General features: G+C 44.8%; 4 protein-coding genes and 1 long non-coding RNA gene across 6 annotated transcripts; 3 read left to right on the top strand and 2 right to left on the bottom strand.

Moving 5' to 3' along the window:
* Nucleotides 1-2,176: 2,176 nt before the first annotated feature.
* Nucleotides 2,177-6,969, bottom strand: LOC117833405 (uncharacterized). Of its 2 annotated transcripts, XM_034712875.2 has the most exons (4): nucleotides 6,809-6,968; nucleotides 6,268-6,396; nucleotides 6,052-6,199; nucleotides 2,177-4,603 (listed from the first exon to the last, which is right to left on the bottom strand). In XM_034712875.2, the coding sequence occupies exon 4, from the start codon at nucleotides 4,533-4,535 to the stop codon at nucleotides 2,511-2,513; it is 2,025 nt and encodes a 674-aa protein (XP_034568766.1). In that variant the 5' UTR covers nucleotides 4,536-4,603; nucleotides 6,052-6,199; nucleotides 6,268-6,396; nucleotides 6,809-6,968; the 3' UTR covers nucleotides 2,177-2,510. The 2 variants fall into 2 exon arrangements, with proteins under 2 accessions (XP_034568766.1, XP_034568765.1); XM_034712874.2 differs by having other exon boundaries at nucleotides 6,268-6,969.
* A 706-nt stretch (nucleotides 6,970-7,675) lies between these two features.
* LOC117833788 (uncharacterized) lies at nucleotides 7,676-8,495 on the top strand. Its single transcript, XM_034713389.2, has 2 exons — nucleotides 7,676-7,994; nucleotides 8,129-8,495. The coding sequence occupies exons 1-2, from the start codon at nucleotides 7,854-7,856 to the stop codon at nucleotides 8,309-8,311; spliced, it is 324 nt and encodes a 107-aa protein (XP_034569280.1). The 5' UTR covers nucleotides 7,676-7,853; the 3' UTR covers nucleotides 8,312-8,495.
* Nucleotides 8,496-9,556: 1,061 nt separating this feature from the next.
* On the bottom strand, nucleotides 9,557-13,183 carry LOC117833787 (uncharacterized). The gene is made up of 3 exons (XM_034713387.2): nucleotides 12,654-13,183; nucleotides 12,364-12,551; nucleotides 9,557-10,577 (listed from the first exon to the last, which is right to left on the bottom strand). The coding sequence occupies exons 1-3, from the start codon at nucleotides 13,120-13,122 to the stop codon at nucleotides 9,936-9,938; spliced, it is 1,299 nt and encodes a 432-aa protein (XP_034569278.1). The 5' UTR covers nucleotides 13,123-13,183; the 3' UTR covers nucleotides 9,557-9,935.
* Nucleotides 13,184-14,258: 1,075 nt separating this feature from the next.
* On the top strand, nucleotides 14,259-18,917 carry LOC140220165 (uncharacterized). The gene is made up of 3 exons (XR_011896285.1): nucleotides 14,259-15,919; nucleotides 16,025-16,074; nucleotides 18,467-18,917. It is a non-coding gene; the product is annotated as an uncharacterized lncRNA (long non-coding RNA).
* An 80-nt stretch (nucleotides 18,918-18,997) lies between these two features.
* LOC117866818 (uncharacterized) lies at nucleotides 18,998-20,203 on the top strand. The gene is made up of 3 exons (XM_034751100.2): nucleotides 18,998-19,663; nucleotides 19,743-19,907; nucleotides 19,988-20,203. Exons 1-3 carry the CDS (start codon nucleotides 19,136-19,138, stop codon nucleotides 20,201-20,203), a joined length of 909 nt encoding a protein of 302 aa, XP_034606991.2. The 5' UTR covers nucleotides 18,998-19,135.
* Nucleotides 20,204-22,842: the final 2,639 nt, after the last annotated feature.

Here is a 22,842-nt window from a genome sequence, read left to right on the forward strand (position 1 = left end):
AGCAAATCAAACAATATGTCAAAAACTGCCCAGTGTGCCAAAAGAACAAGCCTGAAAATATTCCATATCCTAGCCTACTGGCTCAACTACCCATCCTAGAATTAGCTTGGACACATGTTTCCATGGATTTTGTGGAAGGCCTCCTAAATCTAAAGGAAAAAATGTTATCTTAGTGGTGGTGGATAGATTAACAAAATACTCCAACTTCATTGCGTTAAGTCACCCATACACTGCACAAGATGTGGTCAATCTGTACATGGACAATGTGTTCAAATTACATGGGCTTCCCAAGGTGATAGTGACAGACAGAGACCCCATTTCCACAAGCTCAGTTTGGCAATCAATGTTTAAAACTTGAAAGTTGAACTCCATTTATCCTCGGCTTATCACCCACAAACTGATGGACAAACAGAGAGAGTGAATCAATACCTAGAAAACTACCTCAGATGCATGTGTTTTAACAACCCACAGAGATGGTTCTACTTGTTGTCATTGTCAAAATGGTGGTACAATACATCATACCACACATCTCTCAACATAACATCCTTCCAAGCTTTATATGGATTTCCTCCACCATTGGTAGCTGAAGATGTCTTACCTGATTGCCCTGATTTGATTTGTCTGCCCAAGAACAGGTAAGGAACAGATAGGTTGCTACTCAAGTTATAAGAGATAACATACAAAAAGCTCAAGCTAGAATCAAACATCAAGCTGATAAACACGGGACAGACAGAGAATTTGCTATTGGTGACATGGTCTATCTGAAAATACAACCTTACAAAAACACATCTCTCAGTGCACACAAATATCTCAAGTTACACTCAAAATTCTATGGACCATTCAAAATTCTTGACAGAATTGGCAAATCAGATTACAAGTTACTCTTGCCTAAAGGTTGTCAACTTCATGATACATTTCATGTGAGCCAATTTAAACAACATCTGGGACCTCAGGCCATAGCTAGCCAAGAGCTACCTCTCATTGATTCCAAAGGCACCATCAAAGGTGCCCCTCAAGCCATATTGCAGAGGAGAATGATTCCTCGGAATAATGAAACTATCGTACAATGGCTCATACACAGGATTAACATTCCAGAATCGGAGGCTACTTGGGAAGACGCTAACTTCATCCTCAAGGTATTTCCATCATTTCATCCTTGAGGACAAGGATGTTAAGGAGGGGGCAGTGTCAGGAGTAGAGTACCATCACCTTTCAGTTCGTCAGGCAAACAGAGCAGAGCACAAGTCGGCAGTAGCTGTAACGCTTCAGCGACTTCACTTGAGCTGTCGATTCCACATCAGAGGGTCATCATCAACTATGACTTCACCGTTTCGCCTAAGCAGCACCTGCTCTTATTTGTCGGATGAGTATTTGTTCAACTTAAACTCTTTGCTTATTGTAATGACCGGCCCATGCTATTTAGTACCGAGTCACCTGCTGTAATGGTTATCGAATATTGAACTGAAAACCCTAGTATTGGCAGAGTAGATAGCTTCCTTGTCGTCTTCTTGGCGATGCTAGAACTTTATCTGTATCCTAGAGTTCATCGATTCAGCAGTGAGCTATCTGTACCATCAAATTCAGTTCGTGTTCTTGCATCTGGTGTTTTTCCCCTTGCAAATTCTGAGTATTCTCTCAGTTCTTGACAGTTACCTGAAAGAGTATTACCTTTGAGCATGTTTAGGTCTCCATTGTCAGAAATATGCCTTTCACCCCTAGCGGAAAAAAAAGGAGCAACGTCATTCTAGTTGTTAAATTTCATTCCTAAGTACATAATACCACCGATTTCAATATCGACGGGTATTTGCAAGTATATTCATTTGCCAGTCGAACAAAAGTAACACAAGTTCTCCTAAGAGCAACGGAAACCAAATATACGGCATACCAATCAAACTGTATCTTTTTTTTACCAAAGTAAGTAGGGGATACCTATTTTTTTATTCCAGACCCGTTTAATTCACTTCCACAGGAAGTTGAACCTAAGCCTACTAAGTGGAAGTTGAACCTAAGCCTACTAAGTGCTACTCAGGTGCTCTAACTACTGGGCTAAAGCCCTTTCACAATCAAATTGTATCCTTAGTCCACGGACGCCACAAACTACGTTAATTTGCTCACTGAGCTGCACGAGCTGATCAACAATGGAGTAGCCCTACATCGGAACAAAAGACCACATATATAGCTTGTAGATCACATAGTATTTCTGCACATTTTATCTGTTCAGGAAACAACACTACCAACACTGAACATAAATTTTCTACATCTGTTAGCAGAACAAATTCAGATAATAACATCATGTCATCGACAGCGTGAGATGCAGAGTGCACGCTAGTTCAGATAACATCATCCGACTGACAGCATAATTGCAAATTGCAGTGCGGGCAAGATGTTCTGATAACAATACAACACATCACACACAATATGTACACGAGGTTCAATCTCTGATATCTGAACCGAGTAGCCTGTCGAGTTTAGTGCCTTCAGCATCGGCGATATGAGATTTAATTACAGTTTCAGACACCAGTGTAGCTCCCTTGGCCAAGGACTTCTTCCAAGGACTTCTTCCAAGATGTCCTAAGTGTCCTAAGGTGTTCTGCCACTTCCTTCATTGTTGGTCTCTGATCTATTTCCAGACAGACACATTTAAGTGATAGCCTCCCGATCTCTTCAAGGAGAGCAATATCTTCAGCACGAGCTGCAATGTCATCATCAAACAATGGCCTTCCTCTGTTATCTGCCTGGTAAGCTGCGCGAAATTGTAAGATGAGGGGTTCGTGATCTGCGTAAAATATGAAGTTCTTCCTACTAATGAGTGTCAAGAGAAGAACACCAAACTGGTACACATCGGTTTTCAATTTGAGCAACGCACGCTGATCATGAATTGGGTCATTGTTGAGCCCGCTTGAGGGAAGCTGACTACAAATTACATCGTCACCGGCAGTAATGTTACTCTCCTTGATAAGCCTCCGAGCCCATGAAAAGCCTGTGAGCTTTGGCGTGAAATTGTCATCAAGAAGTATTTTGGATGGTACAACATAACCATGTCTGATGATACCAGTTGCTGAGGAATGGAGATATTCTAATGCTTCTGCAGTCTGAACTGCAATCTTCACACGTAAATGTAGCGGGAAATATTCATGGCCATCTAGAATGTCAGAGAGACTACCTTTAGCAGCATACTCATAGACAAAAGCTGGACAATCAGCATCCAAGCAATAGCCCAAAAGTCTGATGATGTTCTTATGGATAATTTGAGATAAGATCATCCCTCCATTGATAAACGCCTGTTCAAAGCTCTCAAGTACCTCAGAAAATATCCTCACCGCTACCACGGTATTGTCTTCAAGCGTTCCTTTGTAAACCTTACCTGAAGTACCTCCACTGAGTAAATACGAGTAATTTGTGACATCATTTAGCTCCTCCTGTGTGAAAATTCTCACATTGCCAGGCTCCGATAGAATCTTAGAATTGCTACGATTTCTTTTGAAAATGCTCAAACTCTTCTTAAGCTGCATTCTAGAATTATAGCTGGGCATGGATATGTCCTGCTTGTAGTTTTTGCGCCATGAGTGGTGCGATGCCAAAATGGGTTCCGAATATTTTTCATGTATGTTCTTTAATTCCTTTTTAAGTATCCGAAGGCGTTTTGCCACCACATTCATCTGAGGACGTTTATGAATGTCCAGTGTTAGGCATTCAGTAGCCAATTTCTTCATTTCTTTTAGAATCTTCATATTGTTCTCATTTGCTATTGCAGCATCAAATATTTCTCTACCTTTCCCATATGCACAGGCTTTATTGAACGATCCAATAAGGTTAATGTCACCTTTTCTTATCCTTTTCCGAGCTATTAGTTCCAAGAGAACTATTCCAAAACTATAAACATCACTCCTCGGAGTAAGACAGCCCTCCTGAAAGTATATAGGATCCATGTAAGATACGCTTCCTTTTATATGTACAGTGTACTGAGTGACACCACCTGAAAGAAGCCTTGACACTCCAAAGTCAGACAATTTTGCTGTCAGATTGCCATCTAGAAGTATGTTGGCAGGCTTAATATCACCATGACAAACAAGGCTGTCGCTTGATAAATGCATTGAATGCATATAGCTCAATGCTTCTGCACACCCTATAGCAATACCCAGTCTTACATCCAAAGGGATGGGAATTTCACTGTCGTGGAGTATGTCATCCAGGTTTCCTTTGGAGATATACTTAGTAACAATCATTAGAGTACTTTCCCCAATGCAATAGCCTATGAGCTCCACCACATTTTTGTGACTCATTTGACTATGGATGCTTACTTCTTCCATAAACTCTTTTCTTAAATCTTTGCTGATATATCTCTTCACTGCAACAACATCATAGTCATCATCAAGAATCCCTCTATACACTTCTCCGAAGCCACCTTTTCCGATTTGAATGCTAAAGTTTCTAGTAATCCATTTAATCTCATCTTCTGCGAAAACCTTAATATTCTGATGGATGTCTACTTCAAACTTCAATTTATCATCGCATCGTGCGATATTTCCAGTCATAATCTTATTTTCTGCAAGTTCTGTTGTATGCCAACATTACAGATCCCTTAATGCTGAATGCCCTGTCTCTGCCAAATTTTTTTAAAAAAAAAAGAAAATATGATAAGGAAACATTGAAAAATCAATACTGATCAATAACATATATTTGAAATACGTTTTTAGGCGGAATAAAATTTAATCAGTCCAATCTTTTCCGTATAAACTCAACTTCTTTAACAGTTGTTTCTCATGCTTTACTATCTCTATGGGACAACTTTTTTAGCCATTCAACCAGTGGGAGTATGCAATATTCATTACTCAAGTTAGACAGACATTAGATCAATTCACTTAAATCCTTCTAGCCTAGCTATTTGAACAAGTGAACACTGCAGCTGCAGGGCCAAAGGATTAGATCATCAGTCATACAATCAATTGTTCTAAACCTATTTTGATAGAAACAATATAGCAAATTTCACAGGTATAAAGATCAAACTTATGGCACAAAAGCACATATTAGTATCCTTGTGCACAAAACACATGAGAAAACCTCATATTTTCAGCGCTCTAACATTTCAAGCAAGCACACTCGCTGGCAACGGAGGGCTAATATTGTGTTGAAGAGTGAGTTGATGTAATCGATTCTATGTGAATGCAGCATCAGAGCACAAAAATCTTTAGCATATACATCATGATGAAAAAAAGGGTTGATGGAGACACTTGTGAGTGTAACAGGGATGTTGCTATCCACGGACCACAGATGTACAAGTTGAAGCATGCAACTAAGAGAAGATGAGGATGGATGTTGGACTACTGTTATTCACACTGTGTGACCCAATTAAGTGAGTAAATTACAATACTAAGATACAGATAACAAACTCCCTAAAGGTAATCAAAGAAAACCTCAAGTCTATTTGCAGAAAGGCTCCTCAATTGCTGGTCAGATAATCAAATATAACAATTCTTGCTAAATTCAGCCATGCCAAAGACCCACAAATCCCCTTAGTAGCCTAATCAAAAGTTCATTACTGAATCCTCCCCCTTCCCCGCACCCCCCCCCCCCCCCCCCCACCCCACCCCCCCCCCACACACACGCGCACGCACGCACAAACCATAGTGCTGCAGCCTTGGTGTTCACTCTTCCGAACCATGGCATGGAACTGCCTTTGCTCTCTCACTAGGCAAGGAACGGGGTGAAGATGTAGTGGCAGCTTGAAGCCGTTTAAGCGCCTGTGTGTGTGCTCACTTGGACTGGAGATTGCTAAATCACCTTGTTTTGTGCTACTAGACAAGCATCTCCATCATGAGGTTTTGTGCAAAAGAACACAAGAACCCGTGGTTTTCTGCTACATATTCGCCATGTTCGTGCTGTTTTGTGAGATTTGTTCAAAACATCAAACTAACCCATATCGCCCTCAATCCAATTTCCAAATATGTAACTGCATACCGATTCTGCACAACCTTACATATACTACCTACAGAAGGTATATGTTGAAGAGAAATTCAAGAAGGAAAGCACTAGTGATGGAGCTAAACATACCAAGCGCGCCTCAGCGATAGGCTCCCACCAGTTTCAGGACCTCAACGCCGGCGATGGCCACCAGGACTGACTTCTCCGGCCACAAGGGGCCTTTTTCTCTGTCCCCTCGAGTTTCGGCACCCGCTGTCCGTACGACTATTTCTTTCTTCTGCAGCAAAGGAACCTTCAGATTCAACGGTACGATACTTATATATCTTGGAAACGCAAAGAGCTGACCGTGACTTTGGAGTTTGGACAGAGTGAGCGTGTGGTTCGTACGAGCGCGACTGGGATCGAACCCACGTGGCCCAACCAGTCATTTTCTTCGAGAAATGTACAGGGAAGCAGCGCATTGGTCGATTTATCCTGCAAGTGGAGTCAGTCAACTGATTTCTCAAGAGGAATTTTCGTGGATGCAGTGATGCCTGGAGAATTCGCCGCATATGAAGGACGCAGTCAAGTGTCGGCAGATTGCTAATGAATGCGCTGCGGCCGCCAAACTAGCAAAGGACGACTAATCATTTGTCCATACAGGATTTAATCATTTTAGAACCCATCAGGCAGATTTTGCAGGAATTTTGGAAATGTGTAGTCGTTCTCGTCCTGAAAATGAAATCCTCTAGCATACAAGAACTGATGAAACGCTTTTCAACTCTAAAATACCAGACGAAAGGGAAGAGACTTGGATAGCTATTGGTTGGTTGGTTTTCGTGGGGAAAAAAATGGGGAAAAAAAGGAAGATAGCCATGGTTGTTTCGAGATTGGAGGAGTGGTGTACCGGAGACGAAGGGGGCGCCTGGGGAGGATGGCTGGGACGCGGCGCCGTAGACGCGGGCGCACGCCGGAGTATCGGGGCGGTCGGAAACCGGCGGCGAGCCATGGCATGCGGCAGCCGGCGGTGCTCGCGGCGAGCATCGCGCTCCGGCGGCCGTCCGGGATTCTGGCGAGAGGAAAGCGAGGGTGTGTGGGCCGGGCTTGTGAGGTCGTGTGGGTTGCGCGCGTGGGGGTCCTGGGCCGGCCGGAACAATGAAACTCAACATTTATTTAATATTTTTCAACATTTTTAACGGTCTGCAAACTCCTTCTTAAAGTTACGGTATTTCCTAAAATTTATTTAGGTTCTCCACCGTATTTTCCAAACTATTTTTCTCACCAACATTTTTTTGCAAACTTCACGTGGCTAAGAGCACACAATATTTAGTCACAATACTGAATTGAGAAGCATTGATCGCAGAGGATGTTTAGATACCATGTGCTAAACTTTAGATGTGTCACGTCAGATGTTCGGATGGACTAAACGTGAGCTAATTATAAAACTAATTGCAGAACCCCTAAGGTAATTCGCAAGATGAATCTATTAAGACTAATTAATTCATCATTAGCAAATGATTACTGTAGATATCCAAACATTCAATGTGACAGGTGCTAAAGTTTATTAAGTGGGAGCACGGACCCTTAGTTTTCTGCCCTTTGATTCCCTCGCTAGTGTTTGACTACGCTACTTTCCACTCTGCTTCCCGAAGCAGAGTGATGACTGCATCATCACCTGAAAATGGAAGAGAGCACACGTCATTGAATAGCCCCGCAGGCTACAGCGACCGGGCTATACGTACATTTATGGGCTCCCTATTAAAGCCCCTCTCTGCCATGGCCTCTTCTCCCTCGCCTGCCTCTGCCTTCTTCCTCCCAACGCCCCCTCCTCAACTCCAAACCAACACCTCACCGCCTCCATTAATCCAACGACCCAACTAACACATAACCACCACACTCTCTCCCTCAGTTCCTCTCTGGCCCAAGAAACTACCAGCAAGAGGAGGCCAGCCATGGCGCAATCGCCGCCACGGCGAACCGCCGCCCTGCTGCTGTCGCTCCTGCTCCTCTTCTCCGTCGCCGCCCACGCGGCGAGGGAGGCGGCGGCGAGCAGTAGAGGCCACGCGGAGCTCCAAGAAGGACAAGACAGTGAGGTGCGTCGTGCGTGCTCATTGCCAGGGCAGCCGTTCGATCTCACCGCCGCCATGCATGCATGGCGTTGGAGACGACCGCACGCGTAGTACAGCAGCAACCTCAGTCTCTTTCAATTTCTCTGCGTGCGTTGCAGGTGGTGGACAGCAAGGGGGAGGCGATGACGGGCTTCACGGCGGCGGCGGCGGAGGACGACCCGTGCGGCGGCGCCGCCGCCGGAGAGGGAGGCGAAGCGGAGCAAGAGGAGGAGTGCCTGATGAGGCGGACGCTGGTGGCGCACACCGACTACATCTACACCCAGGGAGGAGGCCACAACTAACTAGGCTACAGCTCCCGCGGCTGCCTCCGCATATCGCTCCGAGCAATTCGATTCCATACGCATGCACGGTAGCTCCGATCCGGATCACTGTAATTGTAACCGAGACTGCTGCATGCATCCTGCATGATCCATGGGAGAAAGTTGTATGTGTGTTACTGTTAGTGATGACAGTTTTGCGCGGCTATGCTGGAGTGTTTGTGTATGTGATCAAGCTTTTTCTTTCAACTTGTTGTTATTATTGATTGGTGTCATCGACGATTGTACGGGGGCAGTTGGTTATCGAACGAACTCGCTGCTTCGTTGTTAATTTGCTGTCTGGGGCAGGATGAGGCCGTACCCTTGCTGACTCTTGAGTAAGAACACGGCAAGGGATCTTCTAGTTGCAACAACTGCAATGCAGCACACATGTGGGAATGTTGTTGGTCCCAGCGGCTGAATGGTTGCCCAACTCGATCTCGAGATCCAACGCCAACTTCGTCCTTCACTGATATTTGTTTCATTCGCCGGAAAAATCTGTCAGTTCACTTTTGTTATGTGGTGCCAATTGGGCAACCAAAACTCAAAACAAAACCAAAAAACCAGTTGTATCGATGAGTAGTATATGGTATTTCTTCGTAACTTTAATCTGTAGCCTTTGGGCTTGACACAACCTTCAACTAAAAATCAAACTTCTAAACGAAATACCCAGCTAGGCTCGATCAAGCACATTCCTTGACGTCATAAGATAGCTACTCACCAATCTAATGCCATCAGCAAAGCTGCCTTCGAAATGCAGGCAAGCAGCAGTACAATCCTGTGACTCTTGTCCCATGTGCCATGTTCATGGTCCGACCGAGTTGACCTGCTGCCTCAAGGGTGGGACAACGACGTAGACCCCATTTGAAATCTAAGCCTCACCTAATCCGTTCTTAATTTCTTTTCCCTGATACTAATCCAACATGTTGATCGCTGGACCAAGAACCTAATTCAGCATCAAACCGCGTTAAACTATCAATCAGAGTGTGCACCGCCCAATGGTTTCCACCACAAGATTTTTAATTTGTTTACTTGCAAATTGAGCAAGGAAAAGATTCTTCTCCGGCCGGAGGATATGGTGCTTGGCCAAATTTTGCCTAATTTCTGGTTATTGTTCTGTTGTCTTGTTTTACTTGGTCAGTTCTGGACTTGGATGCTTCTGTAATAGAATTTGCTGACACATACATGTAATAAATTTTCCCCTGGAAGATAATGTATTCCTTGAGAAGATAAAGATAAGGCGAATTCTATTTCATCATCCCAGATTGTATATAGGGTGGCAGGTTGGAGGAATCAGACTATTATCTGAAATTCCAAAGCATCCAAATATGCGTAGTAGTCTCTGCACACTGTACAACAGTCACTAAACATCACAACCTTAAATCCACGAGTTGGAAGATAAAAATGGGGCATATTTGTACCGCGAAAACCGTGGCGCACTGTAAAGTACCAGGGTCACAGCGAATTCTGAAGCAGTAGCAGCTGATCACAGCAGCCCTACGAGAGTACGAGACCATACAGTGGGCATCTTCCAAGCTCCTCGCATTTGACCGTATAATGGAATCGGCTGCACAAATTCTAGAGGATGATGAAGCTGCTGCTGGCGATGTCATTTTGTACCATCATCATCCTCTAGATCACTGAAGGATACATCTTCATCATCTGCAATTGGAATCGCCGTGCTTCCTGGGCCCCCTGTCTCCTCTTCCAACCATTCATCGCCATCATCATCCTCATCATGATAAGCTTTCCGAATGTCAACTCTTGATTGCTCACTGATGTCAGCTAAATGTTGTTTCTGTTGGTCATCTTTAGGAGGAGAATTGTCCACCAATGCTATCTCAGACATTTGCATGCTCTGTTCTTCTGTTGTTGCATCTCCTGTAGAGAGATCACGTGTACTTTCTTCCACCGTAGACTGTGACTCCACAGTAGCATCTTTCAATATGGGCACTAGCTGTACAGGTACACTGCTGCTGATGTTATCTGAAGAAACAGTTCCAGCATCACTGATTGCATTAGCTGATAGAAATTCCTGATTGGTTGGTTGAGAGATGCCATAGTCTATGTTGCTAAAAGATGTGGCCATCACAGAGCCATCCTGACCCTTTAATGTGCTCAAAACCTCTACAGGAGAAGCTAAAGCACCATCTACATTGCTGAAAGGCACAGGTACGGTGTCTTCATTGCTGCTCTGTATCTTCGTCTGATATCGCAAATCGTGTGACAACTTGCCTCTAGCTTCCAAAATCTGTGCCAAGGTGATCAAAAGCTGATAAGAAGTTTGCTAGCAAACATGTAAGAGCTGGCAGACACCAGCTTATCTTTTGGGCAGTCAGAACAAATAAAAGGTTAAGCATCATGACTAGCAAGAAAGCAAAATCAGCAGCAGAAACTACTAAAGCAAAGAGGGCCTATCGAAGATGACTTTCTGTCGATATATCTGCCTCTCAGGGCTCATGCATGCATGTGAGAGCTAATAAGTGTTATGAATTATTCGAACATAGGGGCTAATCAGTCTCATCATAGTGCACTTTATGTTCCAACACTTTTAGTGAGTCAACATTCACTTGATGGCTAATTCTGACTTTTGATGTTTGACATGTTTCCTGCAGCTAATATGAAACTTCAGAGCTCAGACTCATGCAATGCATCATTATGTGAATAAAATTGGACTAAAGAAGGAACTGAATAGACAGAAATACAGTAACAGGCTAACAGCTAAACTAAACGAATCACTCAGTTATTATAGAAAATTACTAGAATATAACGAATCGCTTCAGCTGTGCAGTCTGAGTTAGGCCAATTTCTAACTAGGGGCGTATTTGGATGGGTAATCCATCATGACTTGCAAGAAAGTAAAATCACAAACAGAAACTACTAATCATTGAGGACCCATTAGACTTTCTGTCAAATATCCATCTCTAAACTCTAAAGCATGCATGCCTGGCAAACAATCACAATGAATCAATTAAGTTATAAATTATAATGCCTATGCTGGGCCATGCACAGACCATGGGCCTATTTCAAAGTGATTTCTTTAAATCAACTCCCTTCAAAACAAATGTCTAAGAATTAGAATGCAAAACTACCATTAATTCGTATTTTCAAGAAGAACAATGGCAGCCAATAAAAAGAATGATAACTAGATTCACTTTAAGGCAGGAGGAAGGGAATGTGGGAAGGCTACACTAGCTTAGCTGACACAAAAGAGAAGGTGGATTCGGATTATAACAAACCCAGTAATCCATGACACTTGTAACATACACTTGATAAGTAAAGGCTTCATTAGCTTATCCAATGAAAAGGAGAGGTTCCAAGGTAGGAACAGAAGCACAAAGCTTGAGAATATATGTGCCGAATGAGGCTAATTAGTCAACCATATTTTATTATTGCTGAAAGCCGAAGAACTCAACGTTTTGAAATCAAATCCCAGAGTGAGGTCAAACGGATGACCAAGTTGCAGATGGAATATTGGCTGATGTAAAGGGTGAACAACAGAGATATGGCAATGATTTATTGACCATTTTACCAAAACATTACAGCATTTCATTTGAAGAACGCATGTGCCTCAAGCAGATCTCACTCAGAAATCATAACTGTGATGCAAAGTTTTTTTTTGTAAAAACACAAATTTCTTATGTACATTACGATCATATTCATGCCTACTACTGCCAAATGAGCATGACTGCCTTCCGAGAACACAGAACCTTAGGTCCAAGATATGTCAAACGAAAAATGAAATGCACTAAGTTTCTTTCCACCCCAATCTTCCATGATACCAAGTACAATGTAGCAAACATTAAGATGTGCTGCAAAATACAGTATCGATTTAACAACTAATCTGATGCTGCATTTGACTCGCATTCCTTTACTCACCTCAGCTAACAAATTCATGCTGTTATTCGTCCAAGTGAACTTATTATTGAATGAAGGAGACTAACTTGGTTAACTTGTATCAAGTAAATCCTCAGTTACTAAGTTGGCTGATATGGGCATATGGCTTAACTCAATGAACTTATGCTAAGGCAAATCACCTGTGGAGTCGACAGAATATCAGCATCCTCCTTCATGAGCTTAGGATGCAGCAGGACGAAGTATATCTTCCAGAAGCAGCCCTCGCTCATGTGGCTGGGGCAGAGTTCGATCCGTAGATCAGCCAGCTCCGGCGCCACGCTCTCGACGGCCAGCGCGTGGTCCTGCTGCGCATCAGTCATGTCGAAATCTGCACTTAACATCATTAGAACAAAACACAATCAGTACTGAATCATAAAAGAGACTGATGAACAACAAGCCTTTCGGGGAGCCAATGAAGAAACGCACGAACCGTCGGAGTCGGCGTCGTCGGGGAGGAGGGGGAAGTCGAGCCAGAGCTCGTGCCTCAGAGCGGCGTCCCGCGCGAAGGCGACCACCTCCTCGGTGACCCCCACGGCGGACTCCGCCCAGTCCGCGTCGCCGCCCTCCGGGGGCAGCAGCGAGGAGGCGATCTTGGCGAGATCCGCGACGGCCTGGCGGCCCGGGAGCCGCGCGAGGCCCGCGCGGAAGCGGCCCGCGATCTCGGCCGGGTCCGGCCGCCGCGGCGCGCCTCCGCCGGGGGCGGCGGGCGCGAGGAAGGATGCGAGGCCCTGGAAGCGGTTTGCGAGCGCGCCGGTGAACTCGGAGAGGTCCTCGCGGACGCCGCGCGGCGGGGAGGAGGAGGAGCCGGGGGAGGCGGAGGGGCCCGGGCCGGTACCGCTGGATTCTTGCTCCTCGGGGGCGAGGAGGGAGTTGGCGATGGAGCGCGCAAGCCACGCCATTGCCGGCGGCGAGGTCCGCGGCGGCGGTGCGGGAGCGGGGAGACTTCGGGGGCGGGGGGAAGGTGGGTGGGCGCCGTGTCGTGTGCCCCCCTTTCACTGTCGGGTGGGCCCGGAAGTAGGGGCGATTACTTCGATAGACACGACTCACGACTGCTGATGAAAATACGTATCCAATGGCGTAAAGCGTAAAATTGCAATGTTGCTTATGTGGGCAATGTATAATTTCCAGTGTCTATATAAATCATTTAGTACTATGATTCTGTCGCCCGTCCATTTCTCTCCCAATCTCCTTTTTAGACGTCATATAATTCTCGAGATAGCATTTTGACCATTATTTCTTTTGCGACTTTCATATAAAAAGTGCTCATAAAAATGAATTATAGACGAGCACCTGTTTGGATATTTTTTTTGGCTTCCAAGTGCTACCCAAAATCCCTAAGCAAAGCAGATCAGCCTTGACAAGAGCAGCACTGAGTTACCTCGTATCAAAAAATAGAGCATTGAAATTTTGACTTTTCAAATATCCTTAGCACTCAACTTGACCTTGTTTCCTTAGTCGACTAAAGTCCTGTTTGTTTGAGTGCAGTTTTTGAGCTTTTCTAAAAAACTGTTGCTGGTTTTTTAATTTTAAAAAGTCAATACTAGCTTTTAGAAGATGTGTTTAGATTTATAAGCTTAAACAGCTACAAACAGCTACAAGAAGTTCGAAAAATCGAGCTTTTCAGCTTTCCATATAAACTCAACTTTTCTGAGCTTCTGGTTTTTCGGAAGCTGCACGGAAAGTTTGTTGTTTGTTTGAGCTTCTGACTTTTCACGCTAAAAACTACCAGAAAGCTCAAACAAACAAACCTTAACAGCCTCATAGCTTTTAAGTTAAAATCTCTATTGCTAATTCATAACAAATTTTTACGCAAAAACTACAAGTTTTGAACTGTAAAAAAAATTCTACCCGCTCACGCACTCTGTTGCCAATTCATAACGAATGTGCACGCAGAAACTTCAAGTTTTGAACTGTTAAATTCTACCTACTCTATTACATCGCAGTCAACATCTATTTAGATATTTGGAACTGCTAATTAAACAAAATTATCAGAACACGTGGAAGAGGCCAAAGGCGTGAGATAGCTTTGGATGTATATGGGTAAAATAGAGAATTTCAAATCAACAAAGATGAATTTGGTTTGTATCCACGTTGGTATGGACGAAAAAGTGCATGAATTATCGAGAAATGCTAGAAGTGACGATATCTCGTCTTCCTCAATCGGCCGAATAGCTCTATCCTAAAATTTCTTGCTCTTCCTCAATCGGCCGAATAGCTCTATCCTAAAATTTCTTGCTCTTCCTCAATCGACCAAATAGCTCTAACCTAAAATTTCTTGGACCTCATTGGCAGGGCTAGAACGGCTTCGAGGCCGAAGCCCTCGCGGAGCCGGTCGAGAAAATGTACAGCGGCACCGGAGCCGAAAAAACCAACTCCCCGCGGCTGCTCCTCTTGCCTGCGTCAAAAAGTATTGATTTGCCCCTCAAATTCGCGTTATCTACAGCAAAATTGCCACCGGGCCTCTCCATCCCAGCGTCCCCTCTCTCTAACCATCGGGTGTGGCGGCGTACGGCTCGGAGGACTGGAGGAGCACCGATGGTTGGCCTGGGCGCGGCTCCCAGCGCCGGCGCAGCCTCACGGCCCGGCGTGGTCGCGAGCGCGTAGCCAGCGGCCCGGCCTTGCCTGGCAGCAGATCTTGGCACGAATGGGGTACAGCAGCAGGAGGCCAGCAGCGCCCCGGCAACGGCAGAGGCGGGGCTGCAGCAAGCTAGCAGCGCTCTGGCGGCGGTAGAAGCGGGGCTGCAGCATCGCAGGGACGGAGGAAGCAACACGACCGGGGGACGGAGGAGAACGACGTCGCGTGGCTGAAGCAGCCTGACGTGGAGAAGACAAGGCAGGAGCGGATAAGATAAGTACGGAAGCAAAAAAATAGAGAAAATAAAGAAAGGAGAAAAAAAGTAAAATAAATAAAGGAGAAACGAGAGAAAAAGTATTGACTTAATCTATAATTTTATTAGTTAATTTTTTATTTCATATAAATTACCGTAAGGATTATGCTAATTTTATAATTACAAAAGCACTAATCCCTTCAATTTATTTTCATAATTTCTTATAACCTCAAATTATAAACTAAGTTTCAATTCATCCATTCAAATAATCCACGCAACCAAGGACATTTGATCTCTTACATCCATTTTAAAAATACAGGAGAAGTTATTTTGCCAACACTTTTAACAACTTCAGAATCACTAGAGAAGCTGCTCCACCAAAGATGCTGCAACCGGAACCGTTTCAGCTATGGCCACAACCCTGCCAAATGATTTAAAATACTGTCACTAACAGCATGGGCCCACTCCACTCCAGACGCAAGCACGTGGGCCCACGCGTCAGAGGGACGAGTCCCTCTGCAGAGGCTCGTCCGACAGCACGCGCCCCACTTCACCCACTCCAGATCAGGCCGCCGCCGCTGCCTCACGACGCCACTCCCCAAGCGCCGAGCCGCCGGCGTCGGACCCCGACCCCGCAGCCAGGGATCACACGCCCGGCCAATAACCACGCTGCCGACAGGGGCGTTGAGATGCCTCCCACTAGATCTAGCGGCCAACCGCCGCAGCTAGCGCTGGTGAAGCACGTCGGCGCGGTATGCACCTGCCTGCTCCCTCGCACCACATTGCTGACTCCTCAATTGGGCCGTCCGGAATCCGAGCTCAAATCCCCCATTTCTCCGGCATTCCGAACCATAGCCGTCCTTGGTTGGTACGCTCTTGCCCTTGCTGTCGCTTTTTGAACCAGATTAAGATGTGTTTTTGTTGGCCCTACATTCTGAATTTCTGATGGACCTTGTGTTTGTGTGGCCTACAGGTTTGAGGAGCAGCTGAAAAGATTCCGATGGGGGCATCTTGGGACTATAAGTGAGTGTGTGTAACGCCCCAGTCCCAAATATAGCTCAGTTCTACTCGCACATAGAGTAAAACACGCATTCGCATCAACCCCGCTTACGCTTTCATCCTCACTTCGCGTAAAAGGGTTAACCTAAAGGTTGGAATGCATTTGGCACTTGAGTTTATATATTGGTGAAACCCACCCTCAACTAGCAAGATCCACACACATGCCATACCACTCGCATGAACCTTTAGTGGGCTCAATTCATCCATAGTTGGCCCGGAATGTCACAGTGTGCCCGGTCTCCCGTTCCCATTTCTTTCTCTTTTTGCAAGTGTTGATGGCATGCTGATGCTGTAGTGCATTGTACTGGAATGTTCATCGTGCACTGTTCTATATTAGTTTATATGAGTAGTATCCATATGGTCGTGTTGTTTATTACTTCCTTTATCCCAAATTATAGGTCGTTTTGGCTTTTCTAGATGCATAAATATTAGAAGCAATTCCCTACAAGCCACTAAAAAAGTTCTCAATTCCATATGTACCATTGAAAAAGTTCAAGCGCCCCTCATGCCATCAAGTCAATTTTTATCGGACCTCAGTGCCACTTCCGTGAGGTTTTTGGAGTTAAAGTCTCCGTTACATGCCCGTTCTTTAAAAAATGACTATAATACGCTTCCTCTCTTATTGTGATTACCATTGCTCCATTGTCGCCGGCGGCGGTGCCGCCACCCCCGCCCCCCAACCCCGTGCTCTCGTTCGCATATCCGTGCCCCTAGACAGGCCGAGCCCCTTTCCCTAGCCGTATCGCGATTCCCTGTCGGACCTCATCATCGGCATGGTGTTCGACATGCGTGGGAGCTCAGTGGGTGCGCTGGCGGCGGCTACGGTGGCGGTCGAGGAGGCGTCGAAGGGTGCCAGGGCGGCTTCGGAAGGCCGGAACACAGCCGCGCGAGTAGCAATGGGGCACATGGCGGACGCCAGCTCGGACAGCTCGACCTCCTTTGCGCGGCGGCGCTAGTTGGCTGGGGCCTGGGCGGCGGCTACTGTGATGGCTGCAGCCCCCAGAGCTCGAGGATCCGGTGGCGGCGCCTGGGCATGGGCTCGGTCGTGGAGGCGGAGGTGACGAACACGGAAAAGGGCGCGATCACGGTGCGGTGGCGTTCGGGGAGGAGGACGTAGGCTGCGGTGGCAGGATGAGGATGTTGATTGTTGAAGAAGCCCCTAGACGGGGTGGGGCTCCAGAGTCCCTCCATTGTGCGGTCTTGTGGGCATGGCGGACAATGAGGCCATGGCCATGGCCTCGAAGGTCGAATTGGAACAGGAGGAGGAGAGGAGAAAGGCGGGAGCGGAGCCGAGGACGGCCAGAGGAGAGGAGAGAAAGATCGAAAGGGAGTAGAAGGGCAAAATGGTTATTTCATCTCACTGTTAGCTTCCGATTTACCTAAACTAGACGGTGGTGGCATTGAGGTCCAGTAAAAAATGATCTAATGGTATGAGAGGTACCAGAATTTTTTAATGGCACATATGGAATTGAGAACTTTTTTAGTGGTTTGTAGGGAATTGCCTCTAAATATTACTCCCTCTGTTCCAAAGTGTAGGTCGTTTTGATTTTTCTAGGTGCATAGTTTTTGTTATGCACTAGATATGGTGTATGTCTAGATGCATAATAATATCTATAAACTTAGAAAAGCCAAAATAACCTATAATTTGGAACGGAGGGAGTATTATGCATCTAGACATAGGGTATATCTAAGTGCATAACAAAGTCTATAAACTAAACAACCAGAATGACCTATAATTTGGAATGGAGGGAGTAACTGAGTTTCTTAATTCGGCGGCATTGCTGATTTAATAACTGTGCACGTGGGATGCATAGAGGATAGGACATCCTTCATATGAAGCATTGTTTAAAAAGCCGGTAAGGTCTTCGTTGCAGTTGTTAAACAAACCAATGGAATACCAGAGTTGGGATGAGCGCTTTAGCAGCCATTGGTGCTGATAGTACCGTTCTGTGCTACCAGTTGAGAATAAATGTACAGAGGACTTAGAGGAGAGAAAGAAGATTGTGCTTAGATGTTAACATTTGGTCCCACCGTTTTTTGATTTTTTGAAGAATATGCTGGTTGGGTTGCCATCTCATTCTAAAACTAGCCCATATAAATGCCACCGTGGATTAAAACCTGAGTGAAATGACATCAAGGAGGTAACCTGTCCATTGCCCAGTATTGACTGGTGAGGGATGTAAAGTAAACAGTTTTTCTTTTCCCCTAAAAAATTGTCACATAGATTGTATTTTTTATTTATGTATTATACTCATTCTTTTATGCTTGCAATAATGCATTTATGATTGGATATTACTGTGTAATGTAGTCCTTTTGCTTATGTTTCTCCTCTTGTGTGGGTTCCTTTGTTCTGCAGAGACGGTATCCATGTGCAACACCTGCTCGATCGAATGCCCCTGATGAAGCAAGCTCTTCGAGGAACAGCGATCCCTGGCTCTTCCAGTCAGAAGAGTGCCCCCGACAGAATCAGTGCCCTACCGGATGAGCTGCTGCTTCATGTCATGTACTTCCTAACCCTGCAGGAGGCAGCGCAGACAAGTCTGCTTTCACGGAGGTGGCAGAATCTCTGGGCATCTTTGATGTGGCTCAATTTTGACTCAGCCAAGTTCAGCAGCATGAGAACTTAGGCCTTGTTTAGTTCCCAATTTGGGAGTGGCCAAATTGGTATTTTGCCATAAATGCGCAACTGTAGCATTTCGTTTGTATTTGTGAATTATTGTCCAAACATTGACTAATTAGGCTCAAAAGATTCGTCTCGCAAAGTACAATAAAACTGTGCAATTAGTTTTTGATTTCGTCTACATTTAGTATTCCATGCATGTACCGTAAGTTTGATGTGATGGAGAATCTTCTTTTTGCATAGTGCCAAAGTTGGGAATTTGGGAGTAACTAAACATGACCTTACAGAAAGTTTGTTAACAATGCGCTTCTGATCCGAAGTTCATTGCCAGTTCCGGTGCCACTGGATGCATTTTGGATTTCTGCTGAATGCGACAACTCTGATGATTCCCTTGACTATTCTGACATGCACCCATGGATTCGCCATGCCCTTAATAGCAAGGCCTGGGCTATAGGCATACTGAAACATTTCGGCCCCAAGCCCCTTTCTATGCAGGGTTATCCCTTTCCTTTCACCTCGGTGTACTTGAAAATTTTAGGCCTTTGCCATTGTTCTATAGATGACTGGTTTGCCCAGAATCTCTCTTCCTGTTGCCCGTTGCTGGACGACCTAGACTTGATGAGTTGTGCCATCCATGCCACCATGTTTTCTTCAACCACATTGAAGAGTTTGGCCATTACCAGCACGCAAACTGAGAAAGATTTCCCTATAGAATTTCAGTATCTTGTGATAAATATGCCAAACCTAGTCTCCCTGAGCCTAGAGGAGATTCCGAGAAGAAATATTCACCTCATGGATGTGTCGTCAGTGAAAACGGTCTCAATTTACCTGTATTCACTCTCTTTTAGTAACTCTCAGGTTCAGTGCAGTATTCTCAGTGCTCTTTCAAATGCCAACAGCTTGACGTTGGTATCCCCATCTGTCTATGAAGATGTATGCTACTTACTTTAAATTTACAATTGCTCCAATTTATTGTCTTTGTATATCCTTTGAAACCATGACTTGTTTTCAGGTGGTGCCAAAGGTATTGCAGCGTGATCTTCCAAGGTGTGAGACATTCAGTAAACTGAAACGATTGCACCTGGGCGAGTGGTTTTTGAGTGGTGGGTGCTATCCACTAATATACTTGCTTCGGCGCTCTCCTAGTGTGGAAAAAGTTATCCTGCAACTTGACACTGTAAGATATACCAACCCCTCCCCCTGCCATGTTGTTATGTTTATGGGTTGAGTTTAATAGTGTTTTTCTTAATCTATCAGAGTGGAGCTGATGACTATGACAGGCTTGCAAATGCTATTTCTGAAATATGTCCTCCTTGCAAGGAAGCAACAATGACGTTTGGTTGCGAAAAGCTTAAAAAAATCAGGATCTACTGCCACCTGGAGAGGGATAAAAGAGCCCAGATCATCATGCTCATCTTGTCAACCCATATTAGCCCTCTCCCTAGCATTAAAATCAAGCCCCTTCCCGTTTAGGATGGTAACTAGGATGGTAACTATGCAAGCTTACGGAATCTTGAAATTACACCTTGGGCCGCCTAAGATTGATCAGCTTTTATGTTTATCGAGGCAGGCAATTGACAAACATCGCTATGTTGTTGCAGGGAATCTGATTTGGTGACTCGGTAGCAATCGGACCATATGGATTAGAGCTTCTGACACTTGGAACTTGGAAGACTTGTTATTTCATCCCCCTGATGATGACAGTATCTATGACTTGGCTAGTGCGACTGGCTGTGCGCAACTAATGTATTCGTTAGTGTTTCTTATTGCTACTTTCATTCTTCTGATGACCTTTTTCGGCGTAAAAAAGTTGTCTCCGCTATATACTGCTTGAGCTTGACTAGTCTTGGCGAAGAGTTGTTTTCGAGCAAATTTTGACGAGAACGTTTTTGAGTAGAGGAAACACAGGCGACTCTCCCTTTGGTCGAAAAACCTACATAGTTGGACAAATTCAGCAGTGCTACTCAAATAGCCAAAATTGGGGCATGTATCGACTTTGTCTTGTTTGACAAGAACAGCACTGGATTCCTGCCCTGCCAAATATCGACGATCTCCACCTGCTGCACGTTCCAAAATGATCTTTTTTAAAAGAACAAAAAAAATATTGAGCCGCACACAACACGACACAAGCGTACCAGACGAGTACTCCAGTTGACCAGTTTTGTTGCAACCAGCAGTGCTACAGACCTGTCTCTACCGTTGACTGGCTACCAATCTCCTCTACTACTTCCAGCTCTAAGCCGTTGACTTTTCCTCTGGTTGCCCAAGCCATAACCTGCAGCGTTCGTCGCTGAATCTTTCTGCACAAAAGTGTTCCGACAGTCAAATCACAAGCTGAAGCAACGTGGTCTGAACACCTTAATAACTACTCCATCTATCTTAAATTATAGATCGTTTTAACTTTTCTAGGTGCATATTTTTAATTATGCATCTAAATATATGCTATGTCTAAAAAAAGTCAAAACGGCATGTAATTTGGAATAGAGGGAGCAGTAGGCCCAGTTTGACTCCAACTTTGACCTACCGGCTCATATACAGCCTCATCTCAGACCAAGAACCTTCCATGCTCTGATCCTCTGAACGCCGCCTCTGTTCAGCAAATTCAGCAGCGGTCTCCTAGACGCTATGGGTGAGTGCTCATTCATATAGCTGTCGGTAAAGCTGATTTGCTTTTGTGACCTGGCACGCCGACGTGCCTCCTGGGCTTGCTGACTTACCAAGTGAGTCTTTGTGCCATGTGCTACGAGCACGGTTGCTAGATACTCCATCAATTTTTCATTTGGTTTTGTCGGGACGAAGATTTTGAACGACAATTACTTTATTACTATTATTAATTTGTCTTGTGGAATCTGTATTCAAAATATATTTTCTTTATGGCTACACTTTTGTGTGGCACGGATGAAATATTTATAAGTTGATTATTATAGTTGAAAATGAGCCATGTAATTTCAGATGATGGGAGTACATAATATTACAATCGATTTTAGTCAGTGTACACTAAAAATGCATACATTTGTTTAGGACATCATGCCGATTAAAGTAATACAGTATATCCAACTCTTAGACTCTTAGGGTCTGTTTGTTTGAGCTGTAACTTTTAAGTTTTTCTGAAAAGCTGTTGCGGGTCTTTTCTTCTAAAAAGCCAACACTAGCTTCTAAAAGATATGTTTAGCTTTCCGAGCTAAAAAAAAGCTACGAAAAGTTCATAAAATTGAGCTTTCCAACTTTTCATATAAACTTAGCTTTTTGGAAGCTACATAATAAAATCGATATTTGTTTAAGCTTTTGGCTTTTTACGCTGAAAAACTGCTAGGACAAACAGGACCTTAGTGGTAGAGATTGCTAATCATTAAAGGAAAAGAAAAAAATGATTTTTTTAAACACAAGATCGGACAAGCGCACGCGATAGTACACCACATTCACATCTATACACATCTACATGAGTCTCCAAGACACATCTAACAATACAGGAGGCATAGCCTCACGTAGCGCGGACAAGAGCTTCCACTATTTTGACGCTTCTTTGTGTGCATTTACTTTATCCTGTTGGAATGAACTTAAAAAGTACACTTACCGAGTGTAGATTTAGCATTACCAACAGAGCTACCAACTACTTCGCTAATACTACGTGCGTACTATTGGAAAAGTGGTAGCGGCTAGCCCCAGCACGACAAGGAAAGGTTAAAGGTGCTGTTCGGTTGCTGCGCTGTTGGTCTGCGCGCGGATTCAGAGAAACATCCTGTTGGATGGCATGACACGCTCATCAATGCCCCTTGACGTTGACAGATTCGCGAGTGCTATATCCAAAACAATGCTCCTTCGGGGATTTGCCTCGATAAAATAGGCCAAATCAGATGATGGCCCCGACAAGTGCAGCACTGAATCGATGACTTTTCAACATGCCTCGTGTTGATTGACCAGAGCTAACCATCTTGCTGCCGCCGGGTCCCTATGACTGCCTAACAATCCCCTGGAGGCTGCAGTGTGCAGATGAGAAATCTTTGGCCACCACTTGCTTTGGTTGTACTGCGTACCACGCTGCGGAGCTGAGCAGCCAAGCCCTCTATCCGTGCCTCTCGCAGATTCATAGAAGCATCATGCAATTTGGATGC

Source organism: Setaria viridis, chromosome 8, assembly GCF_005286985.2.
Source record: "Setaria viridis chromosome 8, Setaria_viridis_v4.0, whole genome shotgun sequence".
Lineage (NCBI taxonomy): Eukaryota > Viridiplantae > Streptophyta > Magnoliopsida > Poales > Poaceae > Setaria > Setaria viridis.